General features: G+C 39.9%; 4 protein-coding genes across 4 annotated transcripts in view; 2 read left to right on the top strand and 2 right to left on the bottom strand.

Annotated features, from left to right (window-relative positions):
* Positions 1 to 35: 35 nt before the first annotated feature.
* On the top strand, positions 36 to 2,578 carry LOC135075222 (notchless protein homolog 1). The gene is made up of 10 exons (XM_063969591.1): positions 36 to 270; positions 348 to 505; positions 591 to 727; positions 854 to 1,028; positions 1,106 to 1,280; positions 1,385 to 1,529; positions 1,614 to 1,803; positions 1,895 to 2,058; positions 2,138 to 2,264; positions 2,479 to 2,578. The coding sequence occupies exons 1-10, from the start codon at positions 133 to 135 to the stop codon at positions 2,489 to 2,491; spliced, it is 1,422 nt and encodes a 473-aa protein (XP_063825661.1). The 5' UTR covers positions 36 to 132; the 3' UTR covers positions 2,492 to 2,578.
* On the bottom strand, positions 2,500 to 4,407 carry LOC135075223 (something about silencing protein 10). The gene is made up of 2 exons (XM_063969592.1): positions 4,299 to 4,407; positions 2,500 to 3,966 (listed from the first exon to the last, which is right to left on the bottom strand). Exons 1-2 carry the CDS (start codon positions 4,313 to 4,315, stop codon positions 2,571 to 2,573), a joined length of 1,413 nt encoding a protein of 470 aa, XP_063825662.1. The 5' UTR covers positions 4,316 to 4,407; the 3' UTR covers positions 2,500 to 2,570.
* A 143-nt stretch (positions 4,408 to 4,550) lies between these two features.
* LOC135075224 (cysteine-rich with EGF-like domain protein 2) lies at positions 4,551 to 5,996 on the top strand. The gene has a single exon (XM_063969594.1). It carries the CDS (start codon positions 4,745 to 4,747, stop codon positions 5,819 to 5,821), a length of 1,077 nt encoding a protein of 358 aa, XP_063825664.1. The 5' UTR covers positions 4,551 to 4,744; the 3' UTR covers positions 5,822 to 5,996.
* Positions 5,997 to 8,225: 2,229 nt separating this feature from the next.
* Positions 8,226 to 19,596, bottom strand: part of LOC135075225 (breakpoint cluster region protein) — a 31,848-nt gene continuing 20,477 nt past the window's right edge. The window contains exons 10-18 of the mRNA XM_063969595.1: positions 18,440 to 18,652; positions 17,672 to 17,867; positions 16,219 to 16,412; positions 15,580 to 15,755; positions 14,658 to 14,797; positions 13,186 to 13,331; positions 12,473 to 12,576; positions 11,861 to 12,011; positions 8,226 to 9,354 (exon numbers count right to left, since the gene is read on the bottom strand). Coding sequence (XP_063825665.1) covers positions 9,268 to 9,354; positions 11,861 to 12,011; positions 12,473 to 12,576; positions 13,186 to 13,331; positions 14,658 to 14,797; positions 15,580 to 15,755; positions 16,219 to 16,412; positions 17,672 to 17,867; positions 18,440 to 18,652 — 1,407 coding nt within the window. The 3' untranslated portion in view covers positions 8,226 to 9,267. The remainder of the gene's footprint in view (positions 9,355 to 11,860; positions 12,012 to 12,472; positions 12,577 to 13,185; positions 13,332 to 14,657; positions 14,798 to 15,579; positions 15,756 to 16,218; positions 16,413 to 17,671; positions 17,868 to 18,439; positions 18,653 to 19,596) is intronic.

Raw genomic sequence — 19,596 nt, 5'->3', positions numbered from 1 at the left:
TTCGCATGTGATTTTTTTCACAAGGTTTTTGACAGACAAACGGTTAAATAGCGCTGTCACAATCTCGCACAGTTCACACATTACTCTAACCTCAAAACAAACAAATTTCTAAGTTTTTTAAGGAAAATCAAAATGGATTTAGATTTGCCGAGTTGTGTACAAGCAAAATTTAAATCCGACACTGGTGAAGAAGTCGGTAACACCTTGGATTTGCCTCTTAACGTTACTAAGGACCAACTACAACTTATTTGTAATGCACTTCTTCAAGAGGTAAATAACTTTATTTATTTAATTGGTGGTTAACGTGTTTTAGTAGCAGTTTCTTATTAAACATTATTTCGTTCCAGGAAGACAAGCCATTCCTTTTTTTTGTCAAAGATGTAGAAATTACTGCCAGTCTCAAAGATGCCCTGGATATTAAATGTTTAAACTCTGAAGATGTTGTAGAAATAATATATCAACAACAAGCTGTGTTTAAAGTGCGACCAGTGACAAGATGTACTAGGTAATTGATTGCCCTGTCTTCTTTCATTTTATTTATAATCTGAATATTGTACAAGTTTATTTAAATTATATTGCTAAAATTACAGTTCAATACCTGGTCATGCTGAAGCTGTTATATCTACTTGCTTTAGTCCTTCTGGAAAACAACTTGCTAGTGGATCTGGTGATACTACTGTAAGGTTCTGGGATTTACATACACAAACACCCCTTCATGTGTGCAAAGGTAAGTATTTTTTAAGCAAACCTTATTTTTATGTAAAGAGAAAATGCATGTCTACCTCAGTTTATACAACCAATATTTTTATAACAAGATGTTCTGTACAATAATAAGTAAATATGTTTCATTCAGGTCATACAAACTGGGTATTGTGTATCAGTTGGGCTCCAGATGGCACAAAGTTAGCATCAGCGTGCAAACAAGGCAGACTAATAATTTGGGATCCTGTAACTGGTAATCAGATAGGGAAAACTATGACAGGACACAAGCAGTGGATAACAGCATTAGCTTGGGAACCATATCACAGGTAAAACACATTGTTTTGTCTTTCTAAAAAAACAGAAGTACCTATAAACAACTTGTTATATGTATTTGTAATTTTAGAAACCCAGAATGCAGAAAGCTGGCTAGTTCTTCAAAAGATGGCGATGTAAGGATATGGGACACAGTAACAGGAATTACAGTTCTAAGCTTGACAGGGCACTCAAAAGCAGTTACATCTGTGAAGTGGGGTGGTACTGGCCTCATTTATACATCCTCACAGGACAGAACAATAAAAGTTAGTAATCATTAAACATCTGCCTTGTTGTGCATAAAAAATATTAATGAATATTAATTTGAAACTTGTTACCAGATGGGTATTATCATTATATTTTTTTAAAGGTTTGGAGAGCTGAAGATGGAGTCCTCTGCAGAACTTTAGAAGGTCATGCACATTGGGTGAACACATTGGCCTTAAGTACAGATTATGTACTCAGAACTGGTCCTTTCCACCCTGTTACAGATAAACATGCATTTACAGATGATAGTAAGTATAGCATTATTTACATAATCTAAAGAGCACCAAAACTTATAACTTTTTGTTACTTTTAAGTATTTTCATCATTTTTAGAAAACATTCTAAAAGCTCGGGCTCTTGAAAGGTATGAAGCTGTGTGTCCACAAGGAGCAGAGAGGCTGGTGTCAGGCTCAGATGACTTCACCCTGTTCATGTGGCTGCCTGAAAAAGAAAAACGACCTTTGGCCAGAATGACAGGCCATCAACAGTTGGTTAATGATGTTAAATTTTCTCCTGATACAAGGTAATTTTGACTTAGCCCAACACTACCAATGTAATATTATTAAACAGTTAAAACTTTAGAATTAGCTGTAACCCTTTCTATTTTGGTGCAGGATAGTGGCATCTGCATCTTTTGACAAATCAGTCAAGTTGTGGGAAGCCATGACAGGGAAATTTATAACTACATTGAGAGGACATGTCCAGGCTGTTTATATGGTAGCTTGGTCGGCTGACTCTCGCCTCCTACTGAGCTCAAGTGCAGACTCAACTTTAAAAGGTAACCTGTTAGTTATTTACTTATTTATAACAAGTAACTAGCAATAATGTGTGTAACTTTAATTAATATGTTCTTTTAGTTTGGAGTATGAAAACGAAAAAACTAGAATTGGATCTGCCAGGACATGCTGACGAGGTTTATGCAGTGGACTGGTCTCCTGATGGAGCTTATGTAGCATCAGGTGGCAAGGATAAAGTTTTGAAACTGTAAGTGAACAGGATGCAATCATTGTCTAACTTTATAAGTGATGCATATGAAAAAGAAATTAAGTTCAAAAATACTAAAACTTGCAATAATTACAATATACATATAAATATACATAGTTGGATAACTCCAAGCTCTATTTTCTCATATTTATATGCCTTTAGATAAGTATTTTTATATCAGGAATATATTTACTTATTATAAATTTTGTTTCAGGTGGCAACATTGAAAAAAATATTTAAGATTATAATTTTATTACGAAATAATGTGTACATTATTATTGTATTAAAATATAATACATTTTGACATCACTTAATTTTAATGCTCTTTTTCACATTGGCCTTAATACCAGAAGCTTCTCCACCATACCGAGTTACTTCAGTCCTTGGCTCTCGGACTGCACCCTTCCTCCTAATCTTAGCTTTCCTGAACTTAAGTTTATGTTTGACTCTGGGATTACGTTGTTCCTTTTTGCGGTGAGGTGTCAAACCTTTATTCTTAGCAATTTGGTAGGTTATCTCACGCTTGTCGCCGATATCTTCAGGCACCACTTGTTGAGAAGATGTGGATGGTTTATTTATATCTTCTATTTCGTTTGGAGAGTTCTCAGCATTATCAGAAAATCCACTTTCTTCAGATTCATCATTATTTTTAGATGTGTCATTTCCTGGGTTGAAGTAATCATTTCCTTCATATTCCTCTTCATTGTCCGACACCCCAGTGTCTTCACCATCATCTTTTTCTAAAGCACTAATGAGTTTCAATTTCTTTGCTGATGATTCAACTTGAGTGTTGTCCAACTTGCGTTTTTTCTTGCCCTTTTGTGTCTTTAGTACATGTAACTGTAAGTTATTTCTAACTGCAGATAAAATTTTATCTATTTGTGGTTTTATAACTTCCAAATAAATAGGCTCCATTTTATTTAACATCTGCCTGTATTGATATAATCTTTTTATCACTGGATGATTTTGTATATTGATCCGTTGACTTTTAAGCAGAAAATAGAAACTTATATTTGTGCAGTAGTTTAAAATTAAGTCATAGTTTGTTTTGACAAACTTAGAGGCTGGGCATCTAGGAAGTTTTCCATCTTTAACTAATTTTAAAAGAGGATGTAAATCATCTTTTGCAACTGTTAACTTTGTTTTGAAGTCATCAATCAAACCAGAAAACTCTGGACTTTCTTTCTCAAGAAGTTGCAGTTTCTGTCTTTTGGACATTTGGCTTAAATCACTCTTAATTACAGTCTCCTTTTCTTCAACATCTTTGATTTGTTTATTGAAAAATTCTAATGAAAAGTCTTCATCACCAAGTTGTTCCAGCAGTCTCTTCTGGATGGTTATTGCTTCTTTTTCTTCCATGAGTGCAATTTCTTCATCTCCCTGAAAGCCTCCATAATCTTCATCCACATAATCTGTTGCATAGTATGCCTGCTTTTTCTTACCCCAAGCTTTTGAATCAGGTAAATCATCATCAGATTTCCCTTGATCATCCAAATCACTGTCAGCAATACCTAAATCATCTTTTTTCTGTTCTTCATCATCCTCAGATTCTGAGAAACCATACATTTCCTCCTCACTATCTGTGTCATGGTGTTTTCTTTTCCGCACTTTATCAAGTAGCTTCTTTTCAGAAGGTGAATATTCTTCTTCAGACTCAGAGGGCTCATAATTGCCCTTCATATCAAATTTTGAATTATTAATTCTGAAAACAGTAATGGTATTAGTTAGTCTTAGGTAGGCAATGTCTTTGAAATTAGAGAGACAGAATTATGGATAATTAAAATGTAACAGAGCTGGGTTTAGCGCATGGCAATATTCACAAGAATAATTGAAAGTTTGTCTAGATATGATAATGATTGACTGTAAAGCAACAGCACTTGTTAGTTCAATATATCCTAAAATCCTAACCAAACTGACAACTTATGAACTTGGGATTTAGTAACAAAATTGTTCACATTTTTTAGATCTCACTCCCAAAAATTATTTTTATGCTTATCAAAATGTTCATCAAATAAATAAATTACAATTCCTTACCTTATTTTGTCTGCCATCGTGAATAAAATTACCAATTCATACAAAAAAGTAGCATGTCACTAAATTATAGAAATTTTAGGTTATTGCAATGACACTGACAGCTTGCAGCTGATCCACAGATTATAACGATCCTATTGGCGCAAGTACACTATGCGGTCCGAGACATAATAGTGTGAACACCATCTCGGTTACCAAATACGATCATACTTGCGCGCCATTAGATCAATCGGGCCTCTCCATTATTTTGGTACCTCAATGGCGTGGCACCGGCAGGGAATTGTCAAAATTGTCAAAAAATGTTCATCATCTTTCGCACAACTTTCGGCTCCAGCAATTAATAACTTTTACAGTTTTTGTGACTAATTCTTCACAAACTTTAATTCTTTTATATACAAAAAATATTTATTTGTTAATTACATAGGATAGGTACACCTAAATCACTCCCAATGAAGATTTTGGCACTTTGTTTATTATTTTTTGTTGATTTTTATGCTTCCAAAACTTCATTAGCAGACTCTAAAGTGAAAAGTAATAGAATAAGTGAATGTCAACGATGCAAAGTGTTATCAGACTCTATAAAGTACTGGCTTGATAAGACTTCCAGAGGGAAGTATGAAGGAGGTGATGCAGCCTGGGAAGAATCCAAACTGAAATCCTACTCACGCAGTGAAGTTCGACTGGTGGAGGTTCAGGAAGGGCTTTGTTCAGAGCTAAACAAACATCAAGATTATTGTTATTCTCTGGCTGAAGATGCAGAATCTCTTATTGAGAAGTGGTGGTACCTGGACAATCCTCAATCAGTTGATCTATATACATGGTTATGTATTGATAATCTCCATTATTGTTGTCCAAAAAACCATTATGGTGAATCATGCAGTCCCTGTCCTCATATAAATAATAAACTATGTGGAGGCCACGGTCATTGCAATGGTGATGGGACTCGAAAGGGAAATGGCACATGCCACTGTCATAAGGGTTATACAGGGAAACATTGTGAGCTCTGTGATAGCAACTACTATAGCATGGATTCAATTTGTAAACCTTGTCATAAAGCATGTTCTGAATGCACTGGGGAAGCAGATGGTGCATGTAAACAATGCAAAGATGGATGGGAAATGGTAAATGGTGTGTGCACTGATATAAATGAGTGCTTAGCACCATCTGTGTGTCGAGCTATCCAATATTGTGTGAATACAGAAGGCTCTTATGACTGCAGAACTTGTGATGCATCTTGTAAAACTTGTGTGGGAGAGGGAAAATTTAACTGCACATCATGTGATAATGCAGAGGCACTGTGGAATGGTATCTGTGTTAATGGCAGAATTAAATATGATATTTTATACCAAACAGTTACTAGATGTTGCAAGTACTCTTCATTATTTACAATAGCATACTTTCTCCATAGATATTCCAAATCCTTAGCACCATTAGCTGTATCAGCTCTTGCTGTTTATTTGTATTTTACTGAAAAAGCTTATAATATGACAGTAATAGAAGTGGCAAAAAACTTCTTTTTCATTTAACACAGATCAGAATGTAAGTAGTTAAACACTTATGATGAAGTAATAAAATATTAGCAATGTTTTACATTCCTGCCTAGCCAAATTAGATTTTGAGTTGCTTGGAAATCAAATATAATATGGATAAAGAACTTAGTAAATAAGTGTTGTATACCAAATACATAATGGAAAAATATAATTGTATTTTATTTTTAATAACTTACTTAGCATATTATACTACAGCATGTTGGGCTGGGCAATATACATGGGTACTTTTAAAACAAGTTTACCTATTTGTTGCGAGTCATTCCCATGATTGACCAAATCTAAAATGATTGGTTAATAACAACAAATAATTATTATAATTTATTTATATTGTGTAAATATTTTGTAAGAAGTATACCTTTTTTTGCTATTGCACATTATAATATTAGCCAAAGAAAGATGTACATAATCATATTTGTATTGTTATGTAGGAAAGGAAATTAGTAATTGAAAAAAAAACACCAAAAGAGTGTATTAAAAATACATTTTATTGCGAAAGTTACAATAACTACATTTAGTGTCAATTATATACAAAAATTAAATACATTTCTTGATAACCAAATTGGGTAAATATTCTATTATACAGCAGGAATATTACCAGCGTAACTAATGTTTAGAATCAATCAAACAAAGAAACTTATCTTACTTTTTCTGATCAAAATGCAGAAACTACAAGGTAACATCTCAAACTTTGAATCACCTGTTTGTTGCATACAGCATAAACCTGCTTGTCATAGCTCTGAAGGTGGTATTAAGCTTCTTTTGAAATGGTTAAACAGCTCACTAAAGTAATATGATTGTGATGATACACAACATTAATTACCTATATTGTATCAATGTCCTACATCAAACTAGATGCCCTTTGTGTGGTTCTATGTTAAAATGATTCAAAATTTTAAGGTATAGTAAACTCAATGTTATTATTTTACATATAAATAACAAAGCTTACTTTTCACCTACAGAACTATTTTAGCAAGATTGTTTTGGATAAAATGCTTAGGTCTAGGGTAAACTACTTTTTTCATGAAATTTAATTGGCAATAGTAAATTTGGCAGCAGTAAGCACAGGTATACACTCTCAGTCTGAATAAAGGTACTACTACATCCCAACTAATATTATAAATGCGAAAGTAACTCTGTCTGTCTGTCTGTCTGTTACGCTTTCCCGCTTAAACCTCGCAACCGATTTTGATGAAATTTGGCATAGAGATAGTTTGAGTCCCGGGAAAGAACATAGGATAGTTTTTATCCCGGTTTTTGAAACAGGGACGCGCGCGATAAAGTTTTTCTGTGACAGACAAAATTCCACGCGGGCGAAGCCGCGGGCGGAAAGCTAGTAATTAAATAATAATGACTCAAAAATATTTGCAACGTGCAATAATTATTCTTAAAAAATCTAAGTGATTTGTGATGCTCCATAAGCTATTAACTAGTTGCAATATGTTAGCAAAAATATTTATAAATGGGTATCTTATTTAACATTAAAGGCAAAAGATGAATCTTCACCACTTTATTTTCAATGTTTTACCATAATTGCATTATTTTCAAATTCTAATTTGTTGTTAGTATTATTAATTACTTAAAATAGTTGGGATTTAAAAAACAATGGAGAAATACTGCTTTGAAAATTTAAACCATGGAAACCTATTTTAGTCACGATAAATGGTGCATAACATTATTTTTCGTTCTAAATTAGTTGATAAAAGAAAGAAACACATTTGCCATACAGTCATACTTGTAACTTTATGCTTTTCAGTTAGATAAATCTAAGTATAATTGGGTATTCCAAAAATACAATATTCTTATGATAGTTTTCAGGAATTATACATAATAAGTGGTCTTTGGTGAAGGAAAATCAGGTTTAAATATGTAAAATAATGGTGTTTACTTTAAATAAGCCATGAATATATTATTAAATAAAATAAAAGATGACAATTAAATGTTTGTCTCAACAAAATCAACACATTTCATAATATGAGATTAACTTTGTTCTAAGTTGATTTTTTTGGTACAATTTCACAATTTAAGTACTAATATAACACCATAACCTATAACTACTTGTGAATTAAATCATATCTATCCCTAATCCTAGCGAATCCTTGGATGAAGTCACAACTACCATCGATGGGGAGGATATTACATGTTACAATGTGGTGTCCTGGAAACAATGATCCGAATAAAAACCGCCCTTCATACAGCTGCTTATTGGATAAAAAATATTTTCACCAAATATGAATATTCTTTTAAACAATTGCGTCCATTATTTCCTTGAAATAGGTACATTTTACCCGAAAAATTGGAGTGAAAGACGCTTCTTATTCAAAATCTTACGACTATTAACACACGACTAGCATTTAAAATGCTACTATGTGGAAGAAACCGGACAATTAATTGTAAAAACAAAAAGAAATACGTAATAACTATTTGTGTATCATAAAGCAATACTAAATAATCTCCCGATATAAATAAATCAATACGTTTTGATCGAAATGCACTTCTTATTTCGAAAATAAATACTAATACTCATTTTTATCAATATCAGTCTGCTCCAATTTATTCTAAAAATTTAATGAATTATCAATATTTTCGGTCCCTTTTCATAATACTCATCCATAATGTTCATCCCGACCATTTTTATATTATGACGAATTTCACACTAAGACTCGCCTCCTAATGGTAGTGTGGATTGAAATAGTTGTCTTCACAACTATGCGTGGAAATGTTATCAGATGTTGCCAAATATTTAATGCTAATTTTGTGTAAATGATATATCTTCTAATCGATACTTCTATAGTCAGTCTATTATTTTATAATTATGGAATGTATAAGATATTACATACAATATAAAAAGTTTGTATGTGGCACAAATGACTGGGTATAATAAAGTTTGTAAAAAAATCTTCATCAATGTTAAGATTGGAAGTACACCTTATTATAATAGTTATTAATTCAAACCACCCACTAATGTCTTTTAATGGAATTCGTAGTCGGCACCCCTGTATTGTTTATGACAGCAAAATCTGTTTTGGACGAGTATTTATCGCGGAATAATAAGTTTATGCCAAAGCTCAACTCGCAAAAGAGAAATACTGGTGATACATTTATTTTAAATGCAGATATAATACAGAAAACTAAAAGTCTTCCAGTGACCCGAACTTTCTGTGTCTTGTTTTAGCGTCGTTCGGAGCGTAAACAGAATCGAAATCGTTGATTGAAACTTTGAAAGTAAGTGGAGCCACCGATAGTAAGATTACAGGTTAGCGTAGATTGGGGCGTGTCGCGTCTCAAACCCTCATGATGTAAATCATTTGTCGATTGTTATTTTTGAGTCCTTATTCATCTTTAACTCAAGCGATGGTGAACAGTGTTGGGCTGAGGCTAAAGGCTGGCCCGGTATAGTCTCGCTAACCTCACGTGGAGCCGGCCTAGTCAAGGAGCGGCGTGGTGCGGTGGTGCGACGACAGCTGCGCCGCCAGCTGACGCTGCTGCAGCAGGCAGTACAGGATGCCGGCCTGGAAATGATAGATATTATTTTGAGGAATATAAAATAAGGAATTGACTGTTATTTGCTTGTATGGCACTCTAAAATTTTCATAAGTTACTCAACTAAAATACGATGAAAATGAAAATATTTATTGCCAGAATCAAACAATACAATAACTAAAAGACAGATCTCCACATCAATATTTTTACGCATAGCCAGTCACAAACTTAAACTTTTTTATAATTTAATACCAGATAGAATATGTTCGTTCGTTCGTTTCAACCAAATGACGTCCATGGACAAAGGCCTGCCCCAAGGTTTTCCACAATGAACGGTCCTGCGCTGCCCGCATACAATATGCTAAGGTGTACAATTTGCACCCACTAAGCGACTGTCGCTAATTGAATCATGTTCAGCCTAGACAAAACAGCATCTATTAAACTAAACCATAAAGAGGCACAGAGCTTAGTTAGCTTGGAATAATGTGGTAAAATCGTGTTTGTGCTTACAACATTCAATGGTGTCTTTACGAAATATCAGAATTTCTTAGCGATTAGTCACTTCTCAAACTAAATTATAAATAACTTCGAACTGCCTAAGGAGGGAATGGAACCCATGATCTTCGGCTGGCCGTGCAAAGGCTCTTTCATCTGAGCTACTTAGGCAGTTCGATTTTTTCGAGTTATTTATAACTCTCTTTCCGCCCGCGTGAAAAAAGGGCTGTTTTTAGGGTTTTCCCGGAAATTATTCGAATTTTTGTGAACGTCAGAATGGCGGGTGTATGATCATAGAAATTAACAAAATAAATACGATTAATTAATACCTGAGGTGTACCTTGGTGTACCTTTAGTTATTTATTTTGTACTTCTCTAAGATGGGAGCAATTACGATTGCAAAATGAGCCGCCAACCTGATATCAGGTTGGCGGGTGTATGCTGAAATTGGACGAAACAGGTAAGTTATGGTTTTCTAATATTTATCATTATTTAGTACCTGAGATGTACCACACAAATAATCAATATGAACCAAATGCGACAAATAATTAAGGAGAAAATCGATACGAAAAATTTGATGTCCACCTTTTTTTTGATGGCCACAATTTTTTAAAAGAAGTTAGAAAGTTGATACCGACACAGATAATACATACCGTAGTATTTTTAAAGTCTGTTTTTATGGCACGCACACTTTTGCATTTGCTAACGCCATTAATTTGCTAAAATCAAAAAGTTACTATTGATAGTAGCGCCCTCCTGTAAATGTCATAAATAAGGTTGTCCAACGTGGCAACAATCGGAACTAATAATCGAGACATCGTCTTCCTCTTCTTCAAATTTTATTCTCTTCTTTTTTTTCCTCTCCTGTCCTTCTTCTGTTTCTCTGATTTGTAAAATAAGAAGAAATAAGACGAAAAAATAAAAAGATGACAAAAGAATAAAAAGATAATAATAAGAAGAAGAACGTGAAAAGATGAAGAGTCGAAGAAGAAGAGGAAGAAACAAAGAAGAGACAGAAGAAGAATAGAAGATGAAGAAGAAGAGATGAAAAGAAGAAAAAAAAATATTAGAAGAAGAAGAAGACTATGTCCCGATTATTAGTTCCGATTGTTGGCACGTTGGACAACCTTATTTATGACATTTACAGGAGGGCGCTACTATCAATACTAACTTTTTGATTTTAGCAAATTAATGGCATTGGCAAATGCAAAAGTGTGCGTGCCATAAAAAACAGACTTAAAAAGTACTACGGTATGTATTATCTGTGTCAGTATCAACTTTCTAACTTGTTATAAGAAATGGTGGCCATAAAAAAATGGTGGACATCAAATTTTTCGTATCGATTTTCTCGGTAATTATTCGTCGCATTTGGTTTATAATAATATATTTGTGAGGTACATCTGAGGTACTAAATAATGATAAATATAAGAAAACCATAACTTACCTGTTTCGTCCAATTTCAGCATACACCCGCCAACCTGATATCAGGTTGGCGGCTCATTTTGTAATTGTAATTGTTCCCGTTTTAGGGAGGTACAAAATTAATAACTAAAGGTACACCAAGGTACATGTCAGGTATTAAAAATTCATATTTATATTATTCAATTCTGTGACCATACACCCGCCATTCTGACGTTCACGAATTTTTGTCGAAGTAAAAACCATTATAGGACTTCAACGAACATTAAAAAAAAAGAATTGGTAAAATTGGTCCAGGCGTTGAGTTATGCGCTTACCAACACATTTTGCGATTCATTTTTATATTATAGAAGCTTTATACAGGGTGTTAAGTCAGAAAATTGATAATTATTATCATCATTTTAATTTTCATACAAATTTGATTTTATAAATTTTATTTTGTATGAACATTAAAAAAATTAAAATGATGATATCAAATTTCTGACTTCACCATACCATTTATATGCATATGATAACATGGGCTATTGTCGGCTCATATACCCATTTACCTAACACCCTGTATAATATAGATTACGAGTTATACTTTTTTCAGTGAATTTCAGTTTTCAGTGAATGGCTCACCTGGGCCATAGCATCGACGGTGCCGGCGGCGAGCAGGTCGGTGCGCTGCTTGGCGGCGCCGCCCGCGCTGGCCGGCCGCAGCAGCGTCGGCCCGAACACCGTGGCCAGGTTGTGCAGAGACATCTTGTTCTCGCCCTCGTGTTGGTTCACCCTGGTTAAATGTTACTTGTAAGATTTATACAGATTTCAGAAAAGGTTGGTCAAAGTTAAGCCTATTTCGCCCACAGATTTGAAATTTTTACTATAATGTGAATGTGGCGTAATAGTTCCGAAATATTCCCTAACACGACAAAATAAGGATAAGTACCCACATCTCTTTCATTCATGCCAGCGGTTGGATATGTGAGAGTTATGAGCCGAATCTAGAGTAAAGATGCGACTCACTTGACAAAAATAAATGTTCCACTGACAAGGCATCAAGAACCCAGAGTAAATGATCCATGTACTATCCGTCTCTGCCACTCATACGGTAAGAATGTGAGAGACGAGTTGAAGACACAAAGCATATATGCGACTCATTTGGCGAAAGAGACGACAAGAAAGGTTATTGTATGGTCGTCTCTGTCACTCATGCCAGCAATAGTGAGTTGATATTCCAGAGAACAGACTCACTTGACGAAGTGGTTGAGGAGGAAGTCGATGCAGTTCTTGTTGAGGTCGGGCAGCTGCGCGTAGCACTTGAGCAGCGCGTGGCGCCGCGTGTGCGCCGGGCCCGACTCCACTGATGTGCCGGCACCCTGTATTCACAACAACAAATATTTTTAAATAAACAACTTGAAAAAATCGATCGGCGGGCATCGAACCCACAACCTTTCGTTTGCCGGGTGACTGCTCTTCCAGCTGAGCTATTTAGACACTGCATGAACCCGTAGAAATTTTCAAGTGCAATACGCTGTTATGGCCGCGTTTTATTTTATCAATGTTGGGTAGTACTACCCTTAAACATCAAAATATTATTGAATGCGTCAAATTATGCTCCTCTGAGGCATGGAATTACAGTCAAGCTTGCAAATGTATGCGCCTTACCATTTTTTTCATTGATTTGTGGTCTAAGGTCTTTGTGTACCGAGATTCAGAGCATAAAATAAAAGATACTGAATCCAATCCGTAAATAAGGCAAATGGAATCAACAATATGTGCCGTAGGTTTCAGTCCTATTTTAAAGTATGCCGTGCTGTCAGTTGCCTCCAAGAGTGCGCCGTGGCATGTAGCGGCCTGCTGAAGCGTTGCGTGGCGCCTGCATAAGTGTGCAGAGTCGCTTGCTGAAACGTGACATGATGCATAGTCGTCAGCTGAAGCATGGCGTTGTATTGTACTGTACTTACCTGCGTGGCGCCCCAAGCACGCAATAGCTCGGGGTAGAGCGCGTCGGTGAACAGCGCCTCAGGCAGCTCGCGCAAATATAGTTTCAGCACGCCCGTCACCGAGTGGATGTCTACTTCTTTCAACAGCTGCTCCGCCTCGTACGCATCTGCAGATACAAACAAAATTAGACTAGAGACCAAATTAGGGACACATTCTATTGCAACGAACTCCGTAATGTCGTGCGTGAATTTAGGACGCGAACTGCTGGAACCATCTTGAAGGATCTCACATTTCATCGTCATCATTATTTCAGCCAATTGCAGTCCTCTACTGCAGGGGTGGCCAACCAGTCGATCGCGACTATTAGTCCAGTCGATCGTGGCAAGGCAAAAAATACTACATGATTGTGTACTAAACTATGCTGTTTCATTTAAGATTTCAAGAAGTATGTAAGTGGTAGATCGCCCAGGGTTTTGTTAGTAAACAATAGATCTTATGTCTAATCAAGTTGGCCACCCCTGCTCTACTGGATGTAAAAGCCTCCCCTAAAGATCACCCACTTTTCCCACGCACGCTGATTATGAACGGGATGTGGCGCTGGTCTCGCCTGCTACGGAGCTAGCTACTGCCCGGTGAGGTTGAGATACTTCTGTTTATACTGACTGGTCTCGAAGCTCTTCTTGAGGCGGTTGAGGTCGGAGGCGCTGCCGGACACGCGGTACACGCCCACCTCGTGGATGCCGCGCCGCTCCACCTCGCGCTGATTATGAACGGGATGTGGCGCTGGTCTCGCCTGCTACGGAGCTAGCTACTGCCCGGTGGGGTTGAGACACTTCTGTTTATACTGACTGGTCTCGAAGCTCTTCTTGAGGCGGTTGAGGTCGGAGGCGCTGCCGGACACGCGGTACACGCCTGCATGCGTTGATTATGAACGGGATGTGGCGCTGGTCTCGCCTGCTACGGAGCTAGCTACTACCCGGTGAGGTTGAGATACTTCTGTGTATACTGACTGGTCTCGAAGCTCTTCTTGAGGCGGTTGAGGTCGGAGGCGCTGCCGGACACGCGGTACACGCCTGCATGCGTTGATTATGAACGGGATGTGGCGCTGGTCTCGCCTGCTACGGAGCTAGCTACTGCCCGGTGAGGTTGAGATACTTCTGTGTATACTGACTGGTCTCGAAGCTCTTCTTGAGGCGGTTGAGGTCGGAGGCGCTGCCGGACACGCGGTACACGCCTGCATGCGTTGATTATGAACGGGATGTGGCGCTGGTCTCGCCTGCTACGGAGCTAGCTACTGCCCGGTGAGGTTGAGATACTTCTGTGTATACTGACTGGTCTCGAAGCTCTTCTTGAGGCGGTTGAGGTCGGAGGCGCTGCCGGACACGCGGTACACGCCTGCATGCGTTGATTATGAACGGGATGTGGCGCTGGTCTCGCCTGCTACGGAGCTAGCTACTGCCCGGTGAGGTTGAGATACTTCTGTTATACTGACTGGTCTCGAAGCTCTTCTTGAGGCGGTTGAGGTCGGAGGCGCTGCCGGACACGCGGTACACGCCCACCTCGTGGATGCCGCGCCGCTCCACCTCGCGTACGCACGCGCTGATTATGAACGGGATGTTGCGCTTCTCTCGCCTGCAAACAGAATAATAAGTTAGACCAGTGTTTTTCAATCTTTTTCATGACACGACCCCCCTAGTAGGAAAAAATATTTTGCGACCCCCCGACCGCTCGCTTATTTTTTCATGCATATACGCTTATTTTATAATGTTACAAAGATATTGTAGGAACCGAATATTTCAATCATTTTCATAACTAGATTTCGGATAAATCGATCTTTATAACTTTACTTTTTTACTGAGGTAGATTTTACGACCTCTCGCGACCCCCCTATAGAGGCTTGGCGACCCCCCAGGGGGTCGCGACCCACAGGTTGAAAAACACTGAGTTAGACTATTGAAATGTTAGGTTTTTGACTTTATAATAAAGGTTGTGATACCATTAAGAGATAATAGAAAACGTTGCATTAGCGTCCCGGCGACGCTGAGTCGGCACTGCGCGGGCGCTGGCAAGACGACACTCGAAAGCCGCTATGTTGACCGTTAGGAAATTTAGATGACACAGACAACGCTGCACAACCACCAACCTTCTTCTAATGATAATATCTTGGGTTTTGGGAAAGTAGTACATTTCATCAGTCCAGATTCTTTGCTTTTCCCGGCAGCTGCTACGCCGTTATAGTTGAACGATTCCCAGACCAGACCCAGTATTGATAGTAGCGGAAGTAGCGTCCTCTTGTAAATTACATCTCAGAGTTTTCCAAAGTGGTAAAAATCGGAACTAATAACCTAGTATTGACAGTAGCGCCCTCCTGACAATGTCATAGCTGGGACGGACCACTTCACTAGTGTACTCACTTGGCCACGTGCGTGATCTTGGCGCCGAAGAGCGCGCCGGCCTTGGCACTGGGCACGCGGCGCGCCGAGCGCTCGGGCGGCAACAACCGCAGCCGAAGCGGCAGCGACCCGCCGCCTAGCATCACGGCGCGGGAGACGCCGCCGCTTGCACTCTCTGCGACCCACTCGCGAGACAGCTGAGAGAAGTACAATTCAATTAAATAACCAACTAAAAGAAAATATGAAGATTGCATAGATAGACAGACCACTCGCGGCGTTTCGTGTCGCGCATTCCTGGCCGGTGATAAAAGAGCCAAAAAATTGAATTTCATTCTGTCTCCCTGAGCTTTCACATAAAAATAAAAATAAACTTCTTTTTGTAACCGGCCAGGAGCACGCGGCACGGAGCGCTGCGAGTGGACCAATGATTTTACATTGTGGCTTACATATACTGTCACACATATTATTTGATTCCACGTGCTAGGCATATCACAAGTGAGCTGGACATGCTAAAAATCAAACTGATTCAGTCGATCAATTGAAGTTTGGCAGATTAGACCAGTAACTTATCTATCAAATATTTACTTTTTAACATTTGTCGGTCATTATCAGAACAAAGGTTTGTTCTCAATTTGATAAAAATAAGTTACAATAACTTACCTTCAGCGTACATTTCCCCCTAAGCACGGGTCTGGCGGCGTCTTCGTATAACAGCAGGCGCAAGTTCTGTGAGCCCTCCAGGTCGAGCGTGAAACTCTCGTTCCAGCGCGGCTGCGCGCTGCGGCACACCAGCTTGGACTTGGCCTTGCGGAAGTAGTGCCCATACGAGTCCACTTCTACGACCACGTAGTAATCTAGGGACATTAAGTTAGAATAAATTTAAAGACAGAGACAATATAATATTAAAAACGCCAAAAAGGACGCCCGCTCAGTATATTTATCCGCCAGTTAAGAGCTTAGTTAAGAGCTTAGTTGGACACTGATTTTCAGCGGGCGCCTGATTCGAACGTGTGCACGCACATTATGCACAAGCGCAGTTCCACTGTTGTGGGAATGATGTAAATGCCCACAATTAATATTGACATGTGTCATCACTTTCATTGCCCTGACAAGACAACTTGTCGATCTTATTAGACAGCTCCCCCTTCCCGCACTTGACGTGACCCATTTTCGGGTGGCTGTGAGTGATATGCCCAAAACATTTTTGAGGGCGGCACCCGCGCCTTAATGCAGCCTAATTTAGAGGTTATAGGTTTAAACTATGTTTTCATTAACTTGAAACTAAATACTGTTTAGTTGGAGTTACTGTTGGAGCCCGCTGGTGACGCGACACATACCGGCGGCGGTGTCCAGCGGCGCGGTCATGCCGCCGATGTGCAGCTGCAGGTCGCCGAGCAGCAGCGAGTCGTCGCGGCCGCTGCGCAGCAGGTACGAGCCCATGTCCGTCTGCAGGTAGCTGCAGCACGCCGTCACCCACGCCTGCAGCTCCAGCATGGAGACTGTTGGAGCCCGCTGGTGACGCGACACATACCGGCGGCGGTGTCCAGCGGCGCGGTCATGCCGCCGATGTGCAGCTGCAGGTCGCCGAGCAGCAGCGAGTCGTCGCGGCCGCTGCGCAGCAGGTACGAGCCCATGTCCGTCTGCAGGTAGCTGCGGCACGCCGTCACCCACGCCTGCAGCTCCAGCATGGAGACTGTTGGAGCCCGCTGGTGACGCGACACATACCGGCGGCGGTGTCCAGCGGCGCGGTCATGCCGCCGATGTGCAGCTGCAGGTCGCCGAGCAGCAGCGAGTCGTCGCGGCCGCTGCGCAGCAGGTACGAGCCCATGTCCGTCTGCAGGTAGCTGCGGCACGCCGTCACCCACGCCTGCAGCTCCAGCATGGAGACTGTTGGAGCCCGCTGGTGACGCGACACATACCGGCGGCGGTGTCCAGCGGCGCGGTCATGCCGCCGATGTGCAGCTGCAGGTCGCCGAGCAGCAGCGAGTCGTCGCGGCCGCTGCGCAGCAGGTACGAGCCCATGTCCGTCTGCAGGTAGCTGCGGCACGCCGTCACCCACGCCTGCAGCTCCAGCATGGAGACTGTTGGAGCCCGCTGGTGACGCGACACATACCGGCGGCGGTGTCCAGCGGCGCGGTCATGCCGCCGATGTGCAGCTGCAGGTCGCCGAGCAGCAGCGAGTCGTCGCGGCCGCTGCGCAGCAGGTACGAGCCCATGTCCGTCTGCAGGTAGCTGCGGCAAGCCGTCACCCACGCCTGCAGCTCCAGCATGGACACCGTATTAGAGCCCGCAGGGGGCGCGGAAGACGCCTGCGAACATAATATTTGAATGTAGAACCTGCTGGATGAAGGTGCGTCTTGTCATGATTTGACCTGACTTAATTACTGTAACGAGGCCTGTCGATCTCCCCGAGTAGGCACCGAAAACAAAACACGCGTAACGGCCACGCCGGCATGGCTTATCCACAAGGAATTCACGAGCGGGCAGTGACCGATTACTGAATAGGTTGTTTTTTTTCATTTTCAAATTCACTTGCAATGGTTTTCTCTAATATGTAAACGAAATGTTGCTGGACTTTGAGGCAAGCTATATTGCGCCATATTGTTGACGATATTGAGTAGAAATTCTTCTATACGAAGTATTGTAACTTCCACAAAAAGGAACGAGCGATCTATGATTATCTAGCTACTCTTTCCTTGGAAACACTATTATCCACCACTACTGAGTAATAAGAATCAACCCAACGACATTCGGAATACATGGTTCAATTCAGTAATTTGTTAACTAACGAATGTTTACTGTTGGTCTATATTTTAAACAAGTATACCTATTGCCATACCCAAGTAAATGAAATTACAGAGATACTGGAGTAAAGACTCACCTGCAAAGCATGTATGGAGTCGACCCACTGCGTCCTCTCGTACTCGGAACTGAGGAAGAATATGTGCTGCCGCTGCAGAGCCGTGGAGCCGCCCGGGGCGCGCGCCCCCACACGGAATATGAGGTTAGGAGACGCCAGCACTAGCTGCCCTTCCAATTCCGCTAGCTTTTTGCGCTGTTTCTCTAGTGCGCCGCGGCCGCCGATTCGCATTTTCTGGATGAACAAAATTTATACATAATTATGAAGGAGTCTTTTCTTCTGTTATGGTGATCGTGTAAAATAATACATAATAACGTAACTGATGTATCAGGGCTAGGAAATAGGAACATAAAAGGGTCCTACTTTTTGCACTGCGGAGGAAATACAACAGTTCTAGACTGTGTAACTACTCTCTCGCTCAAAGTTAGGGTTCAAAGTTGCTATTATCATTAATAATTATTTTTTTATTTCAACCAACCAAACCTCAACATTAGACAAAGGCCTTTCCCAAATAATTTCTAGAACGATTGATCCTGAAGGGCACGCATTCAATTGCTTCTCTCGACCTTCACCAGATCGTCGGTCCACCAAATGGGAGGCCTGCCTACACTGTTATCACTTCTATTAGATGAATGAAATATAACCTAAAGGGGGCGTCCATAAATTACGTGAGACAATTTTGGCCATTTTTCAACCCCCCCGCCCCCCTTGGTGAGATTTGGTGAGATTTTGCCTGACCCCCTCCCCCACCCCTCTAATCTCACGTGATATTTAATAAAATGCCTATTTTGCAATGTCTATGCTTCGAGACTATTAGATTTATATGAAAAAATCAGTAACCAAGTGTCGTGCCACGCGCAGTGCAGGGTTCCATAGCTTCCCGTCGTTTAGTAAGACAAGCAATTGCTTCAACCTAGGACCAGTTTTTTGATTCATAGTTAAAATAACTAATTGTTAAATTTTGCTACTAATGGTTAAATATTAATAAAAATGTAAACTAATAGTTAAAAAATGTAAATGTAATCTAATAGTTAAAAAAACGCCGACAAACAGTAAAATAAATAAAAATAAAAAATCTAGGGTAGCTCCCCTTCATGTAAAGTGGGGATGAATTTTTTCAAGGAAAACTATAACGGTTAAGATACATTACTTAGTTTAAGAGAGTAATAGTTATTTGA

This window comes from Ostrinia nubilalis, chromosome 10, assembly GCF_963855985.1.
Source record: "Ostrinia nubilalis chromosome 10, ilOstNubi1.1, whole genome shotgun sequence".
NCBI classification, from domain to species: domain Eukaryota; kingdom Metazoa; phylum Arthropoda; class Insecta; order Lepidoptera; family Crambidae; genus Ostrinia; species Ostrinia nubilalis.
Note: the sequence above shows the minus strand (reverse complement) of the source record. Positions and strands in the feature narration are given on the sequence as shown.